This window comes from Myotis davidii, unplaced genomic scaffold (assembly GCF_000327345.1).
Source record: "Myotis davidii unplaced genomic scaffold, ASM32734v1 scaffold44, whole genome shotgun sequence".
Lineage (NCBI taxonomy): Eukaryota > Metazoa > Chordata > Mammalia > Chiroptera > Vespertilionidae > Myotis > Myotis davidii.
In genome coordinates this window covers 12,793,734-12,815,380 of record NW_006299705.1, presented here as the reverse complement: position 1 = coordinate 12,815,380, position 21,647 = coordinate 12,793,734, and the positions used below count along the sequence as shown (strand labels likewise).

Genomic DNA, 21,647 nt, shown 5'->3' with positions numbered 1-21,647 from the left:
ACTGGCCTGCACACTGGAGGGTCTCAGGTTCGATTCTCCATCAAGGGCATGTATCTGGGTTGCAGGCTCACGACCCCATTGGGGCACATGCAGGAGGCAAACAATTGAGACTCCTCTCTCTCTCTCTCTCTCTCTCTCTCTCTCTCTCTCTCTCTCTCTCTGTCTCTCTCTCTGTCTCTCTCTGTCTCTCTCTCTCTCTCTCTATCTCTCTCTGTCTCTCTCTCTCTCTCTCTCTCCCCTTCTCCCTTTCTTTCTGAAATCAATAAAGAAATATATATCTTTTTAAAAAAGAAATCTTAGCTAGTGCTGGTAATACAAAATGGTACAGCCACTTTAGAAGACAGTTGGCAGGTTCTTAAAAAATTAAACATACTCTTACCATATGTCAATGAAAGAAATGTTCAAACCTGTAGAGAATTTTTATTAGTTTTTTTGAGCCAAACATGGGAATTGCCAGGAAACAAAATCTCAATGGATTGAGAAAATGCTCCAGGTAATGGAAGCTTTACCACTTATTTTATACACCAGTATCAAAGGAGAAGATGTAAGGGGCTTATATGAATCCACTGGTGACAGATTAGGAAGATGGGAGAAAGCAATGCGGGGAAATCTCTGAGATTGGATAAAAAGTAAAAGGAATAGACATCTTTTATGTTTGTGGGTAACAGTTAAGAATTTTACAGCATATAGAGAGAGTATATGGGAAAACAAGGTAACTAGGAAGGGTTCTATGGACTCTGCTCTGATGCAGTGGTTGTGCCCTGAGGGGTCTGGGCAAAAAAAGGTTACCCAGACATTCCAAAGATATGTTATGGTAGGTGAAAAAAGACAACAAACAAAAACAAAACAAAACAAATAAAAAGACAATAAACAGTCCTAGCTGGTTTGGCTCAGTGGATAGAGCGTCGGACTGCAGACTGAGGGGTCCTGGGTTTGAATCTGGTCCAGGGCACATGCCTGGGTTGTGGGCTCAATCTCTAGTGTGGGGCATGCAGGAGGCAGCTGATCAATGATTCTCTCTCATCATTGATGTTTCTATTTCTCGCTCCCTTCTCTCTTCCTCTCTGAAATCAATAAACCCCCCCCCCCCAAACATATATCTATAGATTTGTGAAATCTTTAAAGGAATAAAGCAGTCTGTGGTGATAATATATTCCCAGTTTCATTCTGGAATCTTATTGTTAATTAATTTATATCATTCCTTCCCCACTAATTTAAAGAAATTAAGACCACACACACACGCACACAGAGTTATAAAATTGAAGTTATTATATTGATCCTTCCACTTGACTTGTTATCTGAATGACAACTCAATGAGCAAATATTCATTGATTTCCTTCAGTATACTCAGCACTGGACACATTAAGGTGGGGGATGAAGAGAACAATAAATGATAAAACTGGTCTTTGATGCTCACAGTTTTTTCTGTTATGGAAAGTTCACCTTCCTCCCAAAGCATCCATTTCTGGTGACTCCCAATGGGCTCATAGGTATGTAGTCTACAAATTCTTATCATTTATCTGTTCATCTCTACTGTTCAATTCTTGTCACTGCTTCTACAATCACACTCTTCTCAGAACTTGCCCCTTCAACAGGCTTCAAATGGGAGAGAGAGTCTAGAAATTTCTCTTAGCAAATTTTTTGGGGGGAGGAAGGGAAGACACAGCATGTTTAATTTTTATTGTTATTGTTGTTAAGTGGCCAGCATCCAGAAAAAAAAAAAATAGGAGAATCCATAGAACAATTTGGTTTTCTTCTCTTGAAAAAAAATCCTAGAATATTGGTCTCTATTTTCATTTAGTTGGACCTAAACAGTAGTCTTTCTCTTTAGATGGGACATGAGCTTCCAAATTTGTCACAGTTCTCCTACTGTGTGCTGTATTATACCCAGCCTACTTTATTCTACATATCTGCCTTGCCCTTGTAAGCATTTGTTTTCTCAAACCTTGATTCTTTCTTAGTTCATGAGATGTACTGTGCTCTCTTATTTTTTTCCAAATTTAATTATCTGGAGAAATTGGGGCACATCTCCAGATTTGAGAATATTTTGTGGCAATATATCACACTCAAAATAGTGAGCCAACAAGTAATACCTATTCTCTTTTAATTTAGGAAAAATTCCTTGCTCACCTCCTCTGGCATCTACTTCTAGAGTTAAGAAAATTCATTGTCAGATCAATTTATTCCAAAACTTAGTAACAGTGACCTTGACTTAATCATTGGTCCTGGTTACCATCTGTGTAGAGAATCTAGTGCAAAAAATGCCTCCTTGTGGTTTGTCCTAATATTGCAGCACATAGAATAAGGCTCTTTCTGCAATTATATTGCTTATCCCGCCAACATAATTATTTTTAAAAATAGTAATGTTGGAGAAAATTGCCTACTACATGGAAATGGGCAAAAGAGATTACTGAGTTTAGCAGACTTTCTGGAGATTATTTGATTATATAAGGTTGTGTATCTTTCTTTTTTCTAAAATCCTCACCAGAGAATATGTTTTCATTGATTTTTAGAGAGAGATGAACGGAGGGGGGCGGAGGGAGAGAGGGAGAGAGAGAGAGAAAGAGAGAGAGAGAGAGAGAGAGAGAGATAGAGAGAGAGAGAGAGAGATGTGAGAGAGAAACATTACTTATTTGACTCCCATATGGGCCCAGACCAGGTATTGAACCTTTTTTGGTTTGTGACAACACTCTAATCCACGGAGCCACCTGGCCAGGGCAGGTTGTGTATCTATGATCAACTCTCTATTGAGCAGGCTCTTTTACATCTCAATACCATAGAAATTAGTTCATACAAAAGTAGTAGTAATGCAAATAATTCTTATACATAACAATGCAAATTATTTTTGTCTCATAGATATAAAATTGATTTCTGCCTTCTAGAAAAGATCACCACAAACATTTAAATTCATACTTAGATTAACCACTTTTATATCTATCAGCACATTCTTTTCAGAATTCCTTGTTATGTGTGTATGTTTCTGAAATTTTCCTTTAAACTAACTCCCTCAATTATTAATGAGTTGAAAATCTTTCTTTTAAAAATGTTTTCTTTTTAATTGACTTCAGAGAGAGGAAAGGAGAGAGAGAGAAAGAGATAGAAACATCAATGATGAGAGAGAATCATTGATTGGCTGCCTTCTGCACATCCCCTACTGGGGATTAAGCCCAAAACCCAGGCATGTGCCCTGGCTGGCAATCAAACTAGCAGGGTGAGTTGAAAATCTTTCATGTGTGTTCATTTTATACCTATGTGAGAGTAAAAAATATTTGTTTTTCTTTTAGAACATTATACTTTAGCAGTTAAATGTCTGGTGTTTAGTTCCAATTAAAAAACTCAGATAGGTTACTAAATATTTAAACCCAAATTACAGAAAAATTAGTGAGATAGAGAGAATATTTTGGGTATATTCTGACTGTAAAGGAATCTTCTCCACAAGGTTCAGTCTGCCCTTAAAATCTTTCTATTACTCCTTGGCTGTTGTCGTTGTTGTTGTTATTTATTTGCTTTGTTTTTAATCCACAAAAGGGAAAAATAAATTTTAGAGATATTTAAAAAAAATTAGGTGAGCAAGAAAAAAATCAGAGGAAAGAAATGAAGACTGATTCTTGAGCACTGTTTCAACTACGTCTTTCTGTAAAGTCTATTTTCAGGCCTAAATCTTGGACATCTGTGTGCTCCAACGTGAAGCCATTTTCCATCTCAGTGACCCTGTGACTTCTCTGGCTGTCAAAGAAGGACTTTAATTTACTGCAACCCAAACACAATAATAGAGCACGCTTTAACTTGTGTTTCATTTCTTTAGAATTGAGGAATAGCCATTTGGAAACTGAGATGAGAGTTTAAAAAGATATGGTGTTTTCTTCAAGAGCCATTTGTCTAGTGTATTCACAAATATACAAAGATATTGCCATCTAGTGGTTTCATTGAAGAAACTCAGTAAAAAAAATTTTTTTCTCATGAAGTTTCATATTAATATTTTCTTTACGTGGTCCTAAAAAGACATTTGTTTTTAGAAAGAAATTATTAATATTCAATTAAGGTTTCAGATTTTGCCACTCTCCTCTGTCTTTTCAGGTTATATTCCATAACTATTAAATATGTAGGATATAATTTAGAGCAGGCAAAGATAGTTTTATAATTGAAGAAAATATTAATAAAAGAAAATGTTTGCCCTTTCGGTGTTACTCAGTGGTTGAGTATCAACCTATGAACCAAGAGGTCATTCTCAGTCAGGGCACATGCCCAGGGTTTCAGGCTCGATCCCCAGAAAGGGGCATGCAGGAGACAGCTGATCAATGATTTTTCTCTTATCATTGATGTTTCTCTCTCTCTCCCTCTCCCTTCCTCTCTGAAATCAATAATAATATATATTAAAAAGACAATGTTTCACTGAAGAGATTGTCAGAGGTAAAAACTACATAAACCAAATAACAAAATAAAATTAATGCTTCATATTAAAGTTTAAAAAGGAACTATGTAAAATATAGTTTTGATTATAAAATAAACAAAATTTTTAAGACTCTCCAACACAAAAAAACTTTGACATTTAAACTTATAAAAATTATAATATACTCTTGTTTCTCTTCAGATCGTATAAACCTTTCGCCTTTTACTAAAGATTTCCATGAAGAGGAACAATAAAAAAAATTATATTTATAAATACAGCCTAATTTTATTTACAGATAAACAGAAAACCCGAACATTATCATTTTTTCTGCATTGGTATACATTTTTGTAGTCCTATGTAAAAAAGAATCACTCTCTTTTACTTCAGAACTGTTTCATTTCTAATAACAATATGAGATACCATAGCTCCCCCAAATATTCTTACTCCATCTGGCCATTATAGGGATTTTTCCAGGTTCCCCTTGGATTTTCAAATCATCATGAACCCAAGTATCACCTAAAGGAAACTACTCCCCACCCCCCTGCCTAGTTTCTGATTTTGCTTTTAAAGCAAGTTTTACACGTTGGGGACCATACTGCTTATAACGAATTTAACAGACTGGAGTTTCTTTTTCATCCTTGGTCAGAAAAGGATGCCATGATGGAATCCATCCAGCCTGGGCCAAACAAGATTTTAAAATGTCTTTTCATGCCATCTTGTAAGGTAGATATAAAAGTTTAGATGTGAGATGCAGAACCTAGACGGAGGGACCAACAGGCTCAATTTATGAGCCCCATGTAAAACAATGAAACCTTCTACACTGAAAAAGGTTTGGGGCACAAATTGCCATGCTACCTCTGCATAGTGTTCTAGAGGTAAGAAAAAAAAGTATTGCTGTATATACTCATCCTCACCTACATCTGTCCCCACATCCCCAACTGTTGTCATGCTTTAGGTAACTACAGATCCTGCTATAGTTGTGGGAAAAAAGCACAAATTCAAAGTTTGGAGATGGTGTAAGGTTTTATCTTATCATCTAGTAAGAAAGCTGCATACAGGAAGGAAGCCATGTGAGTACACATAAGCCAAAATTGGATGACCATAACCAAATTCTTTTACTACATTCCCAATTTTGCTGTAATGAAATAATTTAATAAAAGCAAAGAATCCTAGTAGATTGATAAGTTTACAATCTACCTCTACATCTACTAAGAGTAAAGGAAAAAAATTAGACAATGGATTTTCTATAGATACTTTAAGTTAGTAGGCAAGTCAATCAAGGAAAAATAAAATAGTAATGCTAACCGTCAAGAGCTATTTGTAAAGTGTGTTGATAACCTCTTGGAACAGGTATCTGTCTAGAGGAAGTAAAACATAAATGTCTATCAATGTGTAGAAATGTCAATCTTTAGTCTATTTATATAATATATAGATCTATTTATTATAAGGAATAATTACTTCAAGACTGAGTACAGAGCCCTCTCTCAAATACTGAATTAGAATCTATAAGATTGAGGCTCAGCCATCTCCATTTTAATAATCTTTCCAGGTCTCTCTGATTTATGTGTTTGAGAACCATTCTAGACTTTATTAACAAAACTAATGAGACTAAATACTCTTCATAGAAAAGTTTTAATGATGATCAATGGTGAAAAAGTGGAACAACAGGTCAAAATTAATAGCCATGTAGCTGGAAGAGTGACAAATCACCAATGAGATTCGGAATTTACAATACCATTTGTACAGGGAATAATTCTTTATTTTTTGAAATTAAATATTTACTGATGGAAGTTTTACATATGTGTCCCCCCCCCCACCATGACCCTGTCTAGCTTTCCCACCTCCCCGCAAGCCTTCACCACAGACTTCCTATTGTCTGTGTCCATGAGTTATATATATAGGCATACAAGTTCTTTGGTTGAGCTCTTCCCACCCATCTACCCTCCCCTGACTTCCCTCTGAGATTCAATAGTCTGTTCCATGCTTCTATGTCTCTGGATCTACTTGGTTTATCAGTTAATTTTGTTCATTAGATTCCACATATGAGTGAGATCATGTGATACTTATCTTTCTCTGACTGTTTTTCTTGTTCTCCAAAAATGAAATACTAATATTTTCTGTTGCACACACCAAACAAGTCAGTACAAAACTGATGACATGGCAATGCTGCTAAAATATTTGCTGCTGGTATTAGTGGAGAAAAGTGGTGTGCCTGTGCATAAGGCATGTAAGGGAAATGAATGCAACACAATTACAGTAATCAGTCATTAACGAATGTTGTAGTTCGTTATTAATAATTATGTATAACAGGATATTGTAAAAATTAATTTACGAAATTTTTATTAAAACGTTTCTTACATACTATTATATAGGCTGGGCCGCAAAGATATTCATTGTGGGCTGCATGGGGCCCGCAGGCTGTGAGTTTGACATGCTTGCTCTAGGGCCCTCCAGGCTGTCTCAAAGGGTAAGAGATCCTACTATTTTTACTGTTGCATAGTAGTTTCTGGTATAAATGTACCACAGCTTTATATATCCACTCACCTACTGATGGGCACTTGGGCTATTTCCAGATCTTAGCTATTGTAAATTGCGCTGCTATGAACATAGGGGTGCATACATTCTTTCTGATTGGTGTTTTGGGCTTTTTAGGATATATTCCTAGAAGTGGGATCACTGGATGAAAATCCTTTTTTAAAATATATGTTTTTATTGATTTCAGAGAAGGAGAGAGAGAGAGAGAGAGAGAGAGAAACATCAATGATGAGAGATAATCATTGATCAGCTGCCCCCTGAGGAACAAGCCTGCAACCTGGGCATGTTCCCTGACCGGTAATTGAACCGTGATCTCCTGGCTCAAAGGTCTATGCTCAATCACTGAGCCACATTGGCTGGACTAAAAATAATTCTTTAATGAGTCTTATTGATACAAGTGGCAACCTGATAGGGGAAGGAGTGAAAATACTGAAAACTCAAACAGATGTTTTTATTAATTCAAGAATTACTTATTGAGTATCAACTACATGCTAGGTGCTATGTTAGGTACTAGAATTACAGAAAGAAAAAGGTTTTCTCCTTAGGAAGCACTTATAATATAAAATGCTTCTTCAGTGGGAATAAAAATCACCTTGGGTACTTGTTAAGAATTCAGACACTCAGTATCTGATTATGAAGAATACTCATCTAATTAGTAAGACTGGAAGTAACAGACATATATAACAAAAGTGCTAAGCTTTAAGAGATATACAGAATGCCATTTGATCACTGATCCATACCAGGAGGGAAGGTTAAATATCAGGAATAGTTTTTCATAAAAGAAGATACCAAATTGAATTCTTGAATAAAACCCAGTAGTTTTCTAAATGAAAAAAATATGGGGAAAAAAACCATGGAAAATGGCATTGAATGATGAAAAAGCGTGGCCTATATGAAGTGCCAAAGAAGATTTCTTATACTGAAATTTAGGAGTTGAGAGTGAGGCACAAGGAGAAACTGGAGAAATAAGCAGGACTAAATCCTTGTATCCTAAGCCAAAGAGTTTTAATTCCACCCAGAAATAAATGGTGAACCACTGAAGTATCTGAAGTTGTGAAGTAGAGGATTTTCTATCAGAGCTGGGTTTTAGAAAAAGCATTCTGACAGTATTTAATGAATGGGATGAATGGCAGTCGGGGTGTGACAAGAAAGTGAGAATGGCAGGAAGACCCGTTAGGAGGTTATAATAATTCAAGCAAAAAAAAATGAAATTTCTGCTTTAAAGAGTTGAGAAGAGAGAAGGGAGAAGTGTTAATGTGATTAAGTTGATGGGACATGGAAAAGGGTGATAAAATTGGTGGGATGGGAAGAAGAAGATGTGAAGGATGACTTCCAGGTTTCTGATTTGAGTGCATTAATCTGATTTTCTTGGTAATAGCATTTCCTCTTTTTAATTGGGAAGGCTTTAACTTTGCCTTCTCAGTGCTTTAATTAGCTATATGGTTTGTTAGTGTTAACTATGTTCCAGATGTTACTATGATAAACTGTGGAAGATGCTGTCAATGCCCTGCCCTTAACTGCTCAGCTCCCTTCAGAGATCACCTGTAGCCTTGGTGTTAATTCCTGGGAAAACCCAAAGCTTCCTATTTCAAGTCTGAACCTTTCTGGGTAAGGGCTTTCTTTGATCCTGGAGTGTGCTTGACCTGTGCCCAAGGTAAGCCAGAGTATCTGAGAGTCAATCCCCCTGGAGCAACCCCAACCAATGAGGAATGGAGATAGGGGAAAACTACCCTTCCTAGCTTCCTAACCTTTCATGGAGGAACCCCAGCAGCATCCCCTTCCCTGTCTCACTTCAGTACACCCTCACCACGTTTCCTGGGCTCTATTCCCAAATAAATTGTTTGACCCAAATCTATGTCTTAGAGTGGGAAATCCAGACTAAGGTACTCAATTCTCACAACAACCCAATGAAGATGGTAGGAACTATTCCTGTCACCATTTTATATATGTGCAAACTGATGCTTGTGGAGGTTAAATAAATTGTCCATATCACTTAGCTGGCAAGTGCTAGAGCCTGGATTCAAATCCAAAGCTTGTGATCTTAACACAATGCTATATTGCCAGTCTCAAATTCCAAGACGAAAACCAGGCATTACTGTGGAATAAAAGCCAGAGGCAGTCTGTCAGTCTCTCTTAGGCAACATCGAGACTGACTAGTATTTTCAGATTCACTCATTATAACAAAGGCAGAGCCTGAGACTTGCATGCCAGACATGTTTTCTCTCTTTATTTATATCCACTTTAGAGGGTTGAAATGTCATCATACAGTTTCTTCCCCTACTGAGATGGCAGTTATGTAGAGTTTAGAAGCTGAACTGGTCACTTCTGAATGTGGTCAAATGTAATGAGATAATGGCAGAAAGTGGTATGCTACATCTACTACTCTTCACTCTTTGCTCTGCTTGTCAGATTCCCCTAGCGCTTTCATAGTTTAGTTCCTGGTCATTAAAAATAATACATCAAGAACCCAACAGCGGTTCATATTTTCTCTTTTTTGTCTATAATGTAAATAACCCACATTGAAGAGAAATATAAAGGAATAACATTAGAAAGAAGATCTAACCTCAATTTCTTCACAAATTAGTTGTGTGACATTAAGCAAATCACCTAACTTCTCAAAATCTTGGTTATCATCTATTAAAAGAAGGGTTTCAGGTATAGATGAGACATAAGTTTATTTCTACTTTTAACATTTCTGTGATTCTATTGAGTCCTGAATTAGCCTTTTGAATAAAGGAGTTTCACCTGACTGGAATCGAACCAATGACCTCTTGGTTCATGGGTCGATGCTCAACCACTGAGTCACACTGGCCTGGTTCCTTGCTTTTTAAAAATTTATATTCATAAAGTTTTCCTTTCCTTTAATATTCAGATATTAACTGGTATAAGTCCAAAATATAATTTTTTAGTGTTTCCTTTTTCTTCTAGTTACCAATTCCCACATTTTACTGTTTAGTCAAAATACTTTAAAAATTATTATGATTTTTGTTTAATAGCCTAATTCCCCTTCCCTCTCCTTCCTCTTCCTCCTCCTCCTCCTCCTCCTTCTTCTCTCTCGCTCTTGCTCTCTCTCTTTCTTCATATTAAAGCTGTTGCTACAGCAATCACTTCATATAATTAGATGCCCCAATTTTGGAAGGAAAAAGAATAATTGTTCAGGAACATTATGATTTATTAAACTAAAAGAACCATTATTTCCCTCATGCTCTTGATGTTGTCTGCCTATAGTATGTAGGTGGTAGCTAAAAATACCCTATTAATCTTCTTTATAATGTATTCAGTAGCATGTTTAGTGCCTCATTACTGATGAGAATTCATTAAAAAAAAAAAAAGCAAAATCCTTTGTTTCTGACTGTTCTGCTAGGAACTCCATTTGGGTTTAAAGACATGCTATGAATCTACAAACATGAATATCTTAATAAAACTGGTTTGGTTTAAAAAAATATAAAGACAAACAAAAAGGTTATAAAAAGGAATTTCTTCTTTTTTAGCCGAAACTCACAAAAGCTGGCTATCATACCACTGCTGGCTTCTAAACATTCTGATTTGAGGAGGAGATCTGAGGTTAATCAATAATTTTTCAGTGTCATGAAATGCTTCACAGGGAAATTTTCAATCCATCAAAGTAACTCAGAAGGCTAGATGGCTTACTTTTTAAGTGGAAAGCAGCCTTTTAGTATGGATTTATAGCTTTGACTTCATTTTCATGATATTCTTCAGCATATTTTGGTCTTCAGTCCTTTGCTCTTTCTAGTCAATAGTATTAGAGTCTACTGTGTTCACTGCTGCAACCTGGAAGTGTGGATAATGCTAGGCCTAAGTGTGACTAGCTATATATTGCCCTTAGTTCTGGACCCCATGCTTTGGAACCAACTCTGATCCTTCTGTAGCTGTTTTCCATAGGAGGTGTGGAATCTCAGGTCCCTAAGGAGATATTACCACCTGAATGGTAGCAGAATATGCTACCTCAAAATATGCCTCTTTGACATAAAAATTTTGAAATGAAGGCAATTATGAAGCAGTAAATATAGGAAAAACTCTCTATTTCCTATTGAATTATATTAGTGAATTAATTGACTTTATGATTAGGTCTACTCTATTGATTTTCCAAAGCCATATTCTTTTCATTATTGTTACTTACTAATTTTAAAAACCAGAAGCCTTATCTCAATACTTATTCCTACTCATCTTTTGTGCACTACTTGAGTTTGCCAAACACATTTTTCATGGGGAAAAACATAGGCATTGGAGTCAGGCAGATTTGTCTTTAGAATATAGCTCTATCACCACTTGATGGTGATGTGGGATCAAGGAAAAGTATAAGAAAAAATATGCCAAAATTGGAAATAACACCAAAGGGTAGCTGTATGTCATTATGGAACACAGCTTAATAGATCTACCCAATGCTTATTTAATTCACTAGCAGGCTTACATTTGTTTGATTTGTTATTGATTAGGGCTAAGACTGTATAAAATATTAACTTGTAGATTTTGGCCGTATAGATGCAATGTCTGGTGGAGAATTTAACTCCAAAGGCTATAGTTTATTTTGACCTATAGGACATTCATCTATAGGACATTGTAACTTAGAAAATTTACTTTAGCTTGCCTTTTGTGACTGGCTATGGATTCTCAGTTTCTCTAATTTTTCTATGAACCAGCTTTATCATCTTGCTGGTTTCCTCACTAAAGAGTTATATAGATCTTTGAAACACATTTATTCTATATTTTTATAATAGTCATATCTTTAAATTTGAAAACTATACATTGACAGTACTGAGGAGTTAAATGTTATTCCAAGAAGTTATATAATTGGTGATGCCATTATCTAAGATATCTCTATGCATAAGGAGTCTTTCAGGAGAAGATAACAATTTTATTTTGGTATATTAGTTTCTATTAAGATGGAAATCTAGGTTTGAACACTGAAAGTAGAGGAGAAAAATTTAGAAGTTTGAAGATGAAAAGGCCTAGGGATAGTATGAAAGTATTAAGGACATAATTAAAAACTAACAAACAAATAAATAAACAAACACACATTTAGGGAGTGGAGGAAGAAAAGCCAGCATAGGAAACTAGGAAGGAGTAGTAAAAAGCAGCCATGAGCAGTTTTAAGAAATGAATAGTCAACATGCAGAGGTGACCCAGGAGACAAGTAGGATGGTAACTGCCAAGATACAATTGAACATAGCAATTAAGAAGTCTTTGGTGACTTAATAAAAGCACTTCCAGTAGAGGGGTAAGGATGTAAGTCAGATTTGCTGTGGGTTGGGAGAAAATAAGATATTCGGAAAGGGATGCTGTAAATATAGATTGTTTCAGGAAGTTTGGCTCTAAAACCTAAATCAGATCATAATAATTCACAGCTTAAAACCTGCTCATGGATTTCCATTATACTTGAAATAAAATTTTATGACCCAACCATAAAATTATTTTTGTTGCTACTTCATAACTGTAATGTTGCTATTGTTATGAATCGTAATGTAAATATCTGATATGCAGGATGATCTTAGGCGACTCCTGTGAAAGGGTCGTTTGACCGCCAAAGGGGTCGCGACCCACAGGTTGAGAACCGCTGCTTTAAGAGCAACAACTGTGAGGAGTATAGCTAACACCTTCCAGCAGCCACACCTTCAAACCCGCTCACGCTAAGGTCACACTTACCTTGGGTTGCACCCAGCCAGTGACCAAGTACAGTTTAGAGTTTAGACGCTAGAGCTTGGCTATTCCTGCCCAGGATAGGACTCCTCAACAGGGCAATTTTTATTCTGGGGATCCTCCTTGGTCTAAGATTTTCTCTCAATTGCATGCATTCCACTCTGAGCTTTTCCTACCCAGTCCTCTTTCCTTCCTGCTCTCCCTTCCTAGGTATCAGAACTGGATTGCAGTTTGAATACTCTCCTGCCTTCTGTTTGCCCAAGGTCTCAGCCCTGGGATGTACTTCTTTGCCCAGCCTGAAGGTCTGGGACCCGGATGTAGGTCAGAGCCCCGGTTGGAGGTATGGACCCGGGATAGAGGTCTGGGTACATGATACAGGACTGGATTCTGGCTTCGAGGTCTGAGCTGCGGGAATGACTTCTGGTGACTTGCTGAAAGTCTGGGACTTTGAAGTTTGTCAGAACCCTGGATGGAGGTCCTGGCCACTGATACAGTCCCAGATTTTGGGTTTGAGGTCTGTGCTCCAGGATGGACTTCTGGCGCAAGGCTGAAGGTCTGGGACCCGGATGTAGGTGTGAACAACTGATGGGGGAATGGGTCCCTGTTGGAGGTCTGGGCACCTGATAAAGGGCTGAATTATGGGTCCACGGTCTGGACCCCGGAATGGATATCTAGTCCTTGGCATGAATGTCTGGGACATGGATATTGGTCAGAACCCCGGATGGATGTCTGGGCCCCTGATACAGGACTGGATTCTGGGTTCCATGTCTGAGCCTCAGGATGTACTTCTTGGCGCGGTCTGAATTTCTGGGACCCGGATGTAGGCCTGAGCACCTGATGGAGGTGTGGGTCCCAGACAGAGGTCTGGGCACCCGTTAAAGGACTGGATTCTGGGTTCGAGGTGTGAGCTGCAGGATGGACTTCTGGCGCCTTGCTGGAAGTCTGGGACTCTGTAGTTGGTCAGAACCCGATGCAGGTCCGGGCTCCTGACACAGGACTGGATTCTGGGTTCGAGGTGTGAGCTGCAGGATGGACTTCTGGCGCCTTGCTGAAAGTCTGGGACTCTGTAGTTGGTCAGAACCCGATGCAGGTCCGGGCTCCTGACACAGGACTGGATTCTGGGTTCCATGTCTGAGCCTCCGGATGTACTTCTTGGCCCGGGCAGAAAGTCTGGGACCCGGTTGTAGGTTAAGCCCTGGATGGAGGATTGGATCCCGAATGGAGGTCTGGGCTCCTGATACAGGACTGGATTCTGGGTTTGAGGTGTGGGCCCCTGAATGGACATCTGGTCTTTGGCATGAATGTTTGAGACCCGGATGTTTGTGAGAGTTCCCGATGGATGTCCCCAACCCCTGATACAGGACTGGATTCTGGTTTCAAGGTCTCAGCCCTGGGATGTAGTTCTTGGCCTGGTCTGAAAGTCTGAGATCCGGATGTAGGTCCGAGCCCTGGATGGAGGAATGGGCTCCGAATAGAGGTCTGGGCAACCGATGCAGTTCTGGATTCTGTGTTCGAAATGTGATCTGCAGGATGGACTTCTGGCGACTTGGTTAAAGTCTGGGGCCCAGAAGTTGGTCAGAGCCCAGGATGGAGGTATGGCCCCTGGATAGAGGACTGGGTACTTGATACAGGACTGGATTTTGGCTTCAAGGTCTGAGCTGCAGGATGGACTTCTTGGCCTGGTCTGAATGTCTGGGACCCGCAAGTTGATCAGAGCCCTGGATGGAGGTCCAGGCCCCTGATACAGGACTGGATTCTGGGTTCCATGTCTGAGCCTCGGGATGTTCTTCTTGGCATGGTCTGAATGTCTGGGACCCGGATGTAGGCCTGAGGGGCACCTGATACAGGACTGGATTCTGGGTTTGAGGATAGGGTACCCATATCGAGTTTTGGGCACTGGCTGAAGGTCTAGGTCCTGGGTGGAGTTCTGGGCCCTGGGATGGAGGTCTGGGCCGGCGATGGAAGGCTGTGTCCCGGAGGGAGGGTTGGGTCGCGGGATGGACATCTGACCCTGGGTGGAGTCTGGGTCATAGACTGAACATCAGGGTCATAGGCTGGACCTCTGGGTCATGGAATGAAAGTCTGGGTCATGGATGGAGGGCTGGCCCATGATACAGAAGTGGATTCTGTGTTCGATATTTTGGCCCTGGAATGGAAATCTGGGCCTTTGGCATTAATGTCTGGGACCAGGATGTAGGTCTGAACACCTGATGGAGGTATGGGCCCCGGATGGAGGTGTGGGACCCCTGATACAGGACTGGATTTTGGGTTTGAGGGCTGAACCCTGGTATGGACTTCTGGACCAGCCTCAAGGTCTGGTACCTGGTTGTTGGCCTGAGCCACTGATGGAGGAATGGGTCCCGGATGGAAGTTTAGGCACCCGATATAGGACTGGATTATGGGTTTGAAATCTGGGATCCAGAATGGACATCTGGGCCTTGGCATGAATGTCTGGGACCCGGATGTCAGAACCCCGGATGGAGGTCTGGGCCCCTGGTATAGGACTGGTTTGTGGGTTAGAGGCCTGGGCCCCCTGAATGGACATCTGGGTTTTGGCATGAATGTCTGGGACCCGGATGTAGGTCAGAGCCCTGGATGGAAGTCTGGGCACCCGATACAGGATTGGATTCTGGATTTGAGGATAGGGTCCCTGGATCAAGTTCTGGGCCCTGGCATGAAGGTCTAGGCCCCTAATGGAGATCTGGGTCCTGGCATGCATGTCTGTGCCTTGAATGGAAGGTTGTGTCTCAGAGAGAGGGCTCGGTTGTGGGTTGGACATCTGGGCCCCAGGTGGAGGTCTGGTTCGTATGCTGGGCCTCTGTGTCATTGAATGGGTCTGGACCATGGATGGAGGTCTAGGCCCCTGATACAGGACTGGATTCTCCGTTTGAATTCTTGGCCCCAGAATGGACAAATGGGCCTTGGCATGAATGTCTGGAACCTGGATGTTGGTCAGAACCTCGGATGGAGGTCTGGGCCTCTGATACAGGACTGGATTCTGAGTTGGTGGTTTGAACTCCAGGATGGACTTCTCGGCTTGGCCTGAAAGTCTCAGACCCAGATGTAGGCTTGAGCCTATGAAGGAGGTACGGGCCCTGGATGTAGATCTGGGCATACGATACAGGACTGGATTTTGGGTTTGCGGTTGGGGTCCCTGGACCGAGTTTTGGCCCCTGGCATGAAGGTCTAAGCCAGAGGTGGGCAACCTTTTTGACTCGAGGGCCACAATGGGTTCTTAAACTGGACCGGAGGGCCGGAACAAAAGCATGGATGGAGTGTTTGTGTGAACTAATATAAATTCAAAGTAAACATCATTACATAAAAGGGTACCGTGTTTTTTTTCAATAGTTTTATTCATTTCAAATGGGCCGGATCCGGCCCGCGGGCTGTAGTTTGCCCACGGCTGGTCTAAGCTCTGGATGGAGATCTGGGCCAGGGATGGAAGGCTGAGTCCCGGATGGTGTGTTGGGTCGTGACATGGACATCTGGGTTCTGCTTGGAGGTCTGGGTCGCAGGCTGGACATCTGGGTCATAGGCTGGATCTCTTGGTCATGGAATGGAGGTCTGGGCAATGGATGGAGGGCTAGGCCCCCATAGAGGACTGGATTCTGGGTTTGAGGCTTGGGCTCCAGAGTGGATATCTGGGCCTTGTCATGAAATTCTGGGACCCGGATGTTGGTCTGCGTCCTGGGATGGAGGTCTGGACCTCACAGGGATTTCTGGGCCTTGGAAGCAGGTCTGGGACCTCAATAGATGATTGGATTCTGGGTTTGAGGTCTAGGCCCAGGAATGGACATGGGGGCCTTGTGGTGTTTTTGTTTTTGTTTTTTTTTTTGTTTTTGTTTTTAAGTGGTTTCTTTATCTCCTAAGTCATAGGCATCTATCTGGCTGTACCATCTTTTAAGTCCTTTTTAATCTGGTCCAGTCTCTTTATTCATGCACTGACTTATCGTAGAGAATGGACAATTATCTCCTATAGAATGTGTTACTTTCTGCATTTGTGTGATTGTTTCCTTGTGGTGTCTTTTTTTTTTTTTTTTAAATGTTTTCTTTATCTCCTACATTTCCTATAAAAGGCAAATTAGGTATTATTGTTTAATTAAGTTCAAGTTACACATTCTTGGTTAAATGATGTAGGTTGTGTACTTCATACTGAATTACATCAGCAGACAGATAATCTCTGGTAATTCCCTAACTAGCAACGCTAATTTATACCATCAGAATATACTGGTAAAGTTACATTTTCTCTCTTGGGACCAGAAAGTCATTTGTGTGGTGTTTGGAAGTATGTGAAGAGACAGTTATCCATCACAAATAGAAGATCCTCTCATCATTTAACATAATTATCTCCAATCCCATGCTTTTAATTTGTGTGCTTGTTTACTTCGCTTAATGTAGTCTTTGCCACACAGAAATGTCTTTTTCATTCGGTAAAATCTGTCAATCTTTACCTCTGCTTTTAAGGACGCCAGCCTTATTGTCTGGTAGGAGAGGTAAACAAGTAGACACATTAAATACCAAGGGAGCACCACAAACTTGGCTGGGTAGTGGAGGCCTGGAAGATGGATGGGGGGCGAGGCCCCCGGCACATCATGCGTACAAGCAGCTGACAGCACTGGAACACAGAGGACCAGAGCGAACAAATCCCTTCCGAGGAGGAGAGGCGAGAAGGACGGGTTGGGTCCAGCTTCACTAATAGGCTAATAATGCAACCAGTGATTATCCAAATACATACAACCCCGCACCTGCCTCAGTCACTGGGCCGGTCTGGAAGGTGGAAGTAAATTCCGCAGGCTCTTTCCTCAGCCGCCCTGCCCTTCGCCCTGCGCGTGGGCCCGGCCTCCTCACACTCGCCCACAGGCCCGAGCTTCCTTCCGCGAGGCGAGATCCGCCCCCCGCCCCATCGACACGCGAGGACGCAGATTCCTGCTCCGCAAAGGATTCGGGGAAAACACTGCGGACCAATGTACCGGCAGAGAGGTTTCTTTGATCGACGCGAAGTACGCCCAATGAGAGAAGCAGCCTGGAGACGCTTCCGCCACAGCGGCGGGACAGTCGCGATGTCAACCAATCTTAGCCCAGAAGTGGCCGTCTCGGGGGCGGTCCTCGAGGCCGCTGAGATTGTGGGTGTCTGTTGAGCGGCTGGTGGGAGTCGTGCTACCTTGAGTAGGGGTTAAAGTCGTTCTTGAGAGGAACGTCTGTGTCCGGAGAGAAAATGAGTTTAGCTCTGAGGTCGGTAACGAGGCGGCGGCGATGCTCTCCACACCCCGGCAGCGGGCCCCAGGGCGGGTGTGGAAGGGAGGCCGTTGGGGGCCGAGGCGAGGAAGGGATGCATTTGGGTCGAGGAAAAGGAACCTCGGCCCACCCTCCGGGCCGGACCCCTCACCCCGGGGGCCGCAGGTGCCGCGCCCCGTGCCTTTGTGCGGAGGTAGTCATACCTGTCCACGCGTGGTGCTTGGAGCCGCCGAAAGGATGGGCCGTATTCTTTGCACGGAGCTCGGCCAAGTCGCGCGAGGTTTCTCCCGCGTTGTTTCCGCGGGAAATCGGGCCGTGGAGCATCCCTGGATTCAGTTCCTCCTTCCTGGTTTCCGGCCCCTACCGCAGCCGCGCTGCTCATGACGTAGCTACTGTAAATTTTGGAAATAACACAGAACTCCCCCTTGCCGCGCACTTGGGGTCCTGCTGGACCGTATGCCTGGAGACCCGCATCACCTAAATTTCTTGAGTTTCTTTACCCCACATTGAGTTGGACCTCTAATCCTCGGTTGCCCTGTCCCCCAGCCTCATCTGGATGTTACTTTAAAAATAACGATGTAGTCACCCCACTTTGGAAGAGGTGCTGCCCGCTCCCAGGCTCATCTAGATATGTTACTTTAAAAATAACGATGTAGTCACCCCACTTTGGAAGAGGTGCTGTGTTCTGCTCACGGGTAATGTGGTGCCTTGGATGGGGTCCGTTAGGTCGGTTCTGGACCGGGCCATTGGGAGCCGTGGGAAGGGAAGGACAGGACTGACCGCGGGATGGACAGGCTTCGGCGCAGCCTCTGGTGAAGGCAGGGTGGCAGCTTTACCCGGTCACCTTCTAGCGTCTCTTACCGCCTGCCCCCCCCCTCCGGCCCCCGTCTTTTTTGGGGGTAGATTTTTAGAGGACAAAACTTCAAATGCAAATAGGTAGCCTGTTGTAGTAAAATCAACTGGGTTGTACATTTTAAGGTTTTATACAATATTCTGTTCCAACATTTATACAAGTGTTGATGTCCCATTTGGAACATTTGGGTCAACATCTCTTAAGGAAAACATTTCTAGCCTTTAAAATAAATTTCCTTAAGAAATTTTTTCCCCCAGAGTTTGTGAGAAATTAAATGTAAATTTAAATGTTGAGATTTATAAGACCATTGACTTCACATTATATAGAATTGGCACAAATAGATACTTTTTAGGCGTTTGGTAATCGTGACCTGTTTGGACTCAGTATTTTGGCTGATTTGTTAATACCGACCAAAGAAATTATGAAGTGCCACCCTGTTGGAAATATGTAATCTGAAAACATTTTTAATCTACAATGCGAATGTACTTTGTAAGTTAATTAAAAAACTAGGTCTTTTTGGTAGTAATTTTGATATCATTTATAAAACACTGTCAAAAGTAAATCAGATACATAGTGAGAGTCAATTACAAATTTAATTTTCTTTTTAAAAAATGTTTTGTAGATGTGAATAAGTATGGATGCTTTGTTTTTTGTTGGGGTTTCTGACATGAAGTAATGTTTTTTATTCACAGTTCTTCTTCCACAGTAATATTAGTGGGAATAAATTCAAAGCTAGGTCCTCATTTTTTTTTAAATACATTTATTGATTTTTTACAGAGAGGAAGGGAGAGAGATAGTTAGAAACATCGATGAGAGAGAAACATCGATCAGCTGCCTCCTGCACACCTCCCACTGGGATGTGCCCGCAACCCAGGCACATGCCCTTGACTGGAACCGAACTCAGGACCCTTCAGTCCGCAGGCCGATGCCGTATCCACCAAGCCAAACCAGTTTTGGCCTTTTTTTTTTTTTTTTAATAACCTGTAACATTTCTCAGTTTTGGGAAGTGCAAATTTATAGCAGCTTCAACTCTGCAATAAGTAGGGCTTTTACTCATTTAAGGAAATTTTTTTCCTCAAAATGTGTCCTTTTAAGAAATTTAGAAAGTTATTCACTGGCTAAGATTTATGGTTACATTTTTGAAATCTTATTTTAATCATCTAGACTCTCAAGGCATAGGAGATTAGGAATTAAGTGGACTAAATAGACTGTTTTCATTTTATAGAAGTGAACTTGTAGACAAAACAAAGAGGAAAAAAAGAAGAGAGCTCTCTGAAGAACAGAAACAAGAAATTAAAGATGCTTTTGAACTATTTGATACGGACAAAGATGAAGCAATAGATTATCATGAATTAAAGGTAATAATAGACTTTAAAACATAGTATATTTTTTCTGTTAAAATGATTTGCACTTTTGACAGTTGGCTAAATACATTTCTAAGTAAGTATTTTAACTAAACTAGTTTTAGAAATATGAAACTATTTTAAACACTTCAGTTAAGTGCTACAATAAAATTGAATAGTACTAACATCTTTTTAGAAACTCCTTTTCACATAAAATGAATAGTGTTTTAAATGTAAAAATACATTCCTATGGAGGGGCTTATTTTTTATTTACGTAATTAAAATTTTTCAAACTACAGGATTTAAACAGTTCTTACTATATTTTTTGACCACTCATCCTTTTTTTAATTGGGGGGATGTTATTTGTCTTTTAATTTGAGTATGTTCATAAACACAGTCTCAACTTATTTTCTCTGGTGCAAACAACATAATTGATGTGTGATATTGACACACTACTGGGGGAAAATGTCAACTTTAAGGCCTGGAATCTATACTAATAATAGAGGAATGTGCAAGTTGTCCAGGATGCTGTCACAGTAACAGTAATCACCAAACAGCAGGCTGCGTGGGGCAACCAAGCCAACAGGGGCCGGGGGAGGCAGTTGGAGGTCACCAGGTCGGTGGGCAGGGGGGGGAGGGGAGAGGCGCACACGACCAGGCTGGCAGGGGTGATCAGACAGGTGAGCAGTTAGGAGCCAGCGGTCCCAGATTGTGAGAGGGATGTCCGACTGCCGATTTAGGGCTTAAACCGGCAGTCGGACATCCCCCGAGAGGTCCCTGATTGGAGAGGGTGCAGGCTGAGCTGAGGGAACCTCCCGCCCCATGCACGAATTTTGTGCATCATGCCTCTAGTTATTTTTAATGATACAAGGGGAGATTGGTGTTAGGATAGTATGGGTCTGACACTCAACACAATGAGAAAGATGGCTTTTTTGCAGCTCTTTGGCTTTCTTTTCCACATTTATCTTTTGTTGCTGTTTGTTTTAGTTACCTAGCTTTTATCTGTTTTTCCTTTATAATGTCTCTTTCATTTGTTGCCATTGTTATTATCTTGGTTGGAGAATCTTATTTCATATCTGGAATTTTCTAAGTGGTTTTTTCATTTCTAGTTTACCCTGTACATTCATCTTTTTCAAATCCTTTCCCCATATTGTTCAATGCTTATGAACCTCTGGTGGCTCCTTATTATATACTGCATAAACTTCAGATTCCTTTGATTTTTATTGAATGTTCTCCACACTTTTACTACCACCTATGTTTCTCATTTGCTAACTCCTTTTTCTACCTGAACACTTCCCATTCAGATAAGGGAAGCTGCTCAGTTCACTGTTCTTAAGCTTATTTTTTATTTTGGTGTCTTTTTTTAAAAAAAATTCTTTATTAGTTAAGGTATTACAAATGTGTCCTCATTCCCCCCCATTAACACATTGTTTGCAGGTAGTTTTTATCGCGCGCTAACAAGTGGCGCGGGCCATTTTTGCTAATTTTTTGCGCAAATGGCAACATTCAGTAAAATTATGATAACTTTAGTTTATGTATTTATATGTTACCTGAATTCTACCGCTAGTCTATAAAAAATGTATTAATACGTGTCCCGCGCTCTACTACCAGTCAACTTAAAATGTATAAGTAA

At 40.9% G+C, this 21,647-nt stretch overlaps 1 protein-coding gene and 1 long non-coding RNA gene across 2 annotated transcripts in view; one reads left to right on the top strand and one right to left on the bottom strand.

Annotated features, from left to right (window-relative positions):
• Positions 1-16,916: 16,916 nt before the first annotated feature.
• Positions 16,917-17,731, bottom strand: LOC107184960. The gene is made up of 2 exons (XR_001515869.1): positions 17,554-17,731; positions 16,917-17,283 (listed from the first exon to the last, which is right to left on the bottom strand). It is a non-coding gene; the product is annotated as an uncharacterized LOC107184960 (long non-coding RNA).
• The window catches only part of CETN3 (centrin 3), a 37,180-nt gene continuing 33,213 nt past the window's right edge, over positions 17,681-21,647 (top strand). Inside the window, exons 1-2 of the mRNA XM_006775524.2 lie at positions 17,681-17,815; positions 19,897-20,029. Of these exons, the coding sequence (XP_006775587.1) occupies positions 17,799-17,815; positions 19,897-20,029 (150 nt within the window). The 5' untranslated portion in view covers positions 17,681-17,798. The remainder of the gene's footprint in view (positions 17,816-19,896; positions 20,030-21,647) is intronic.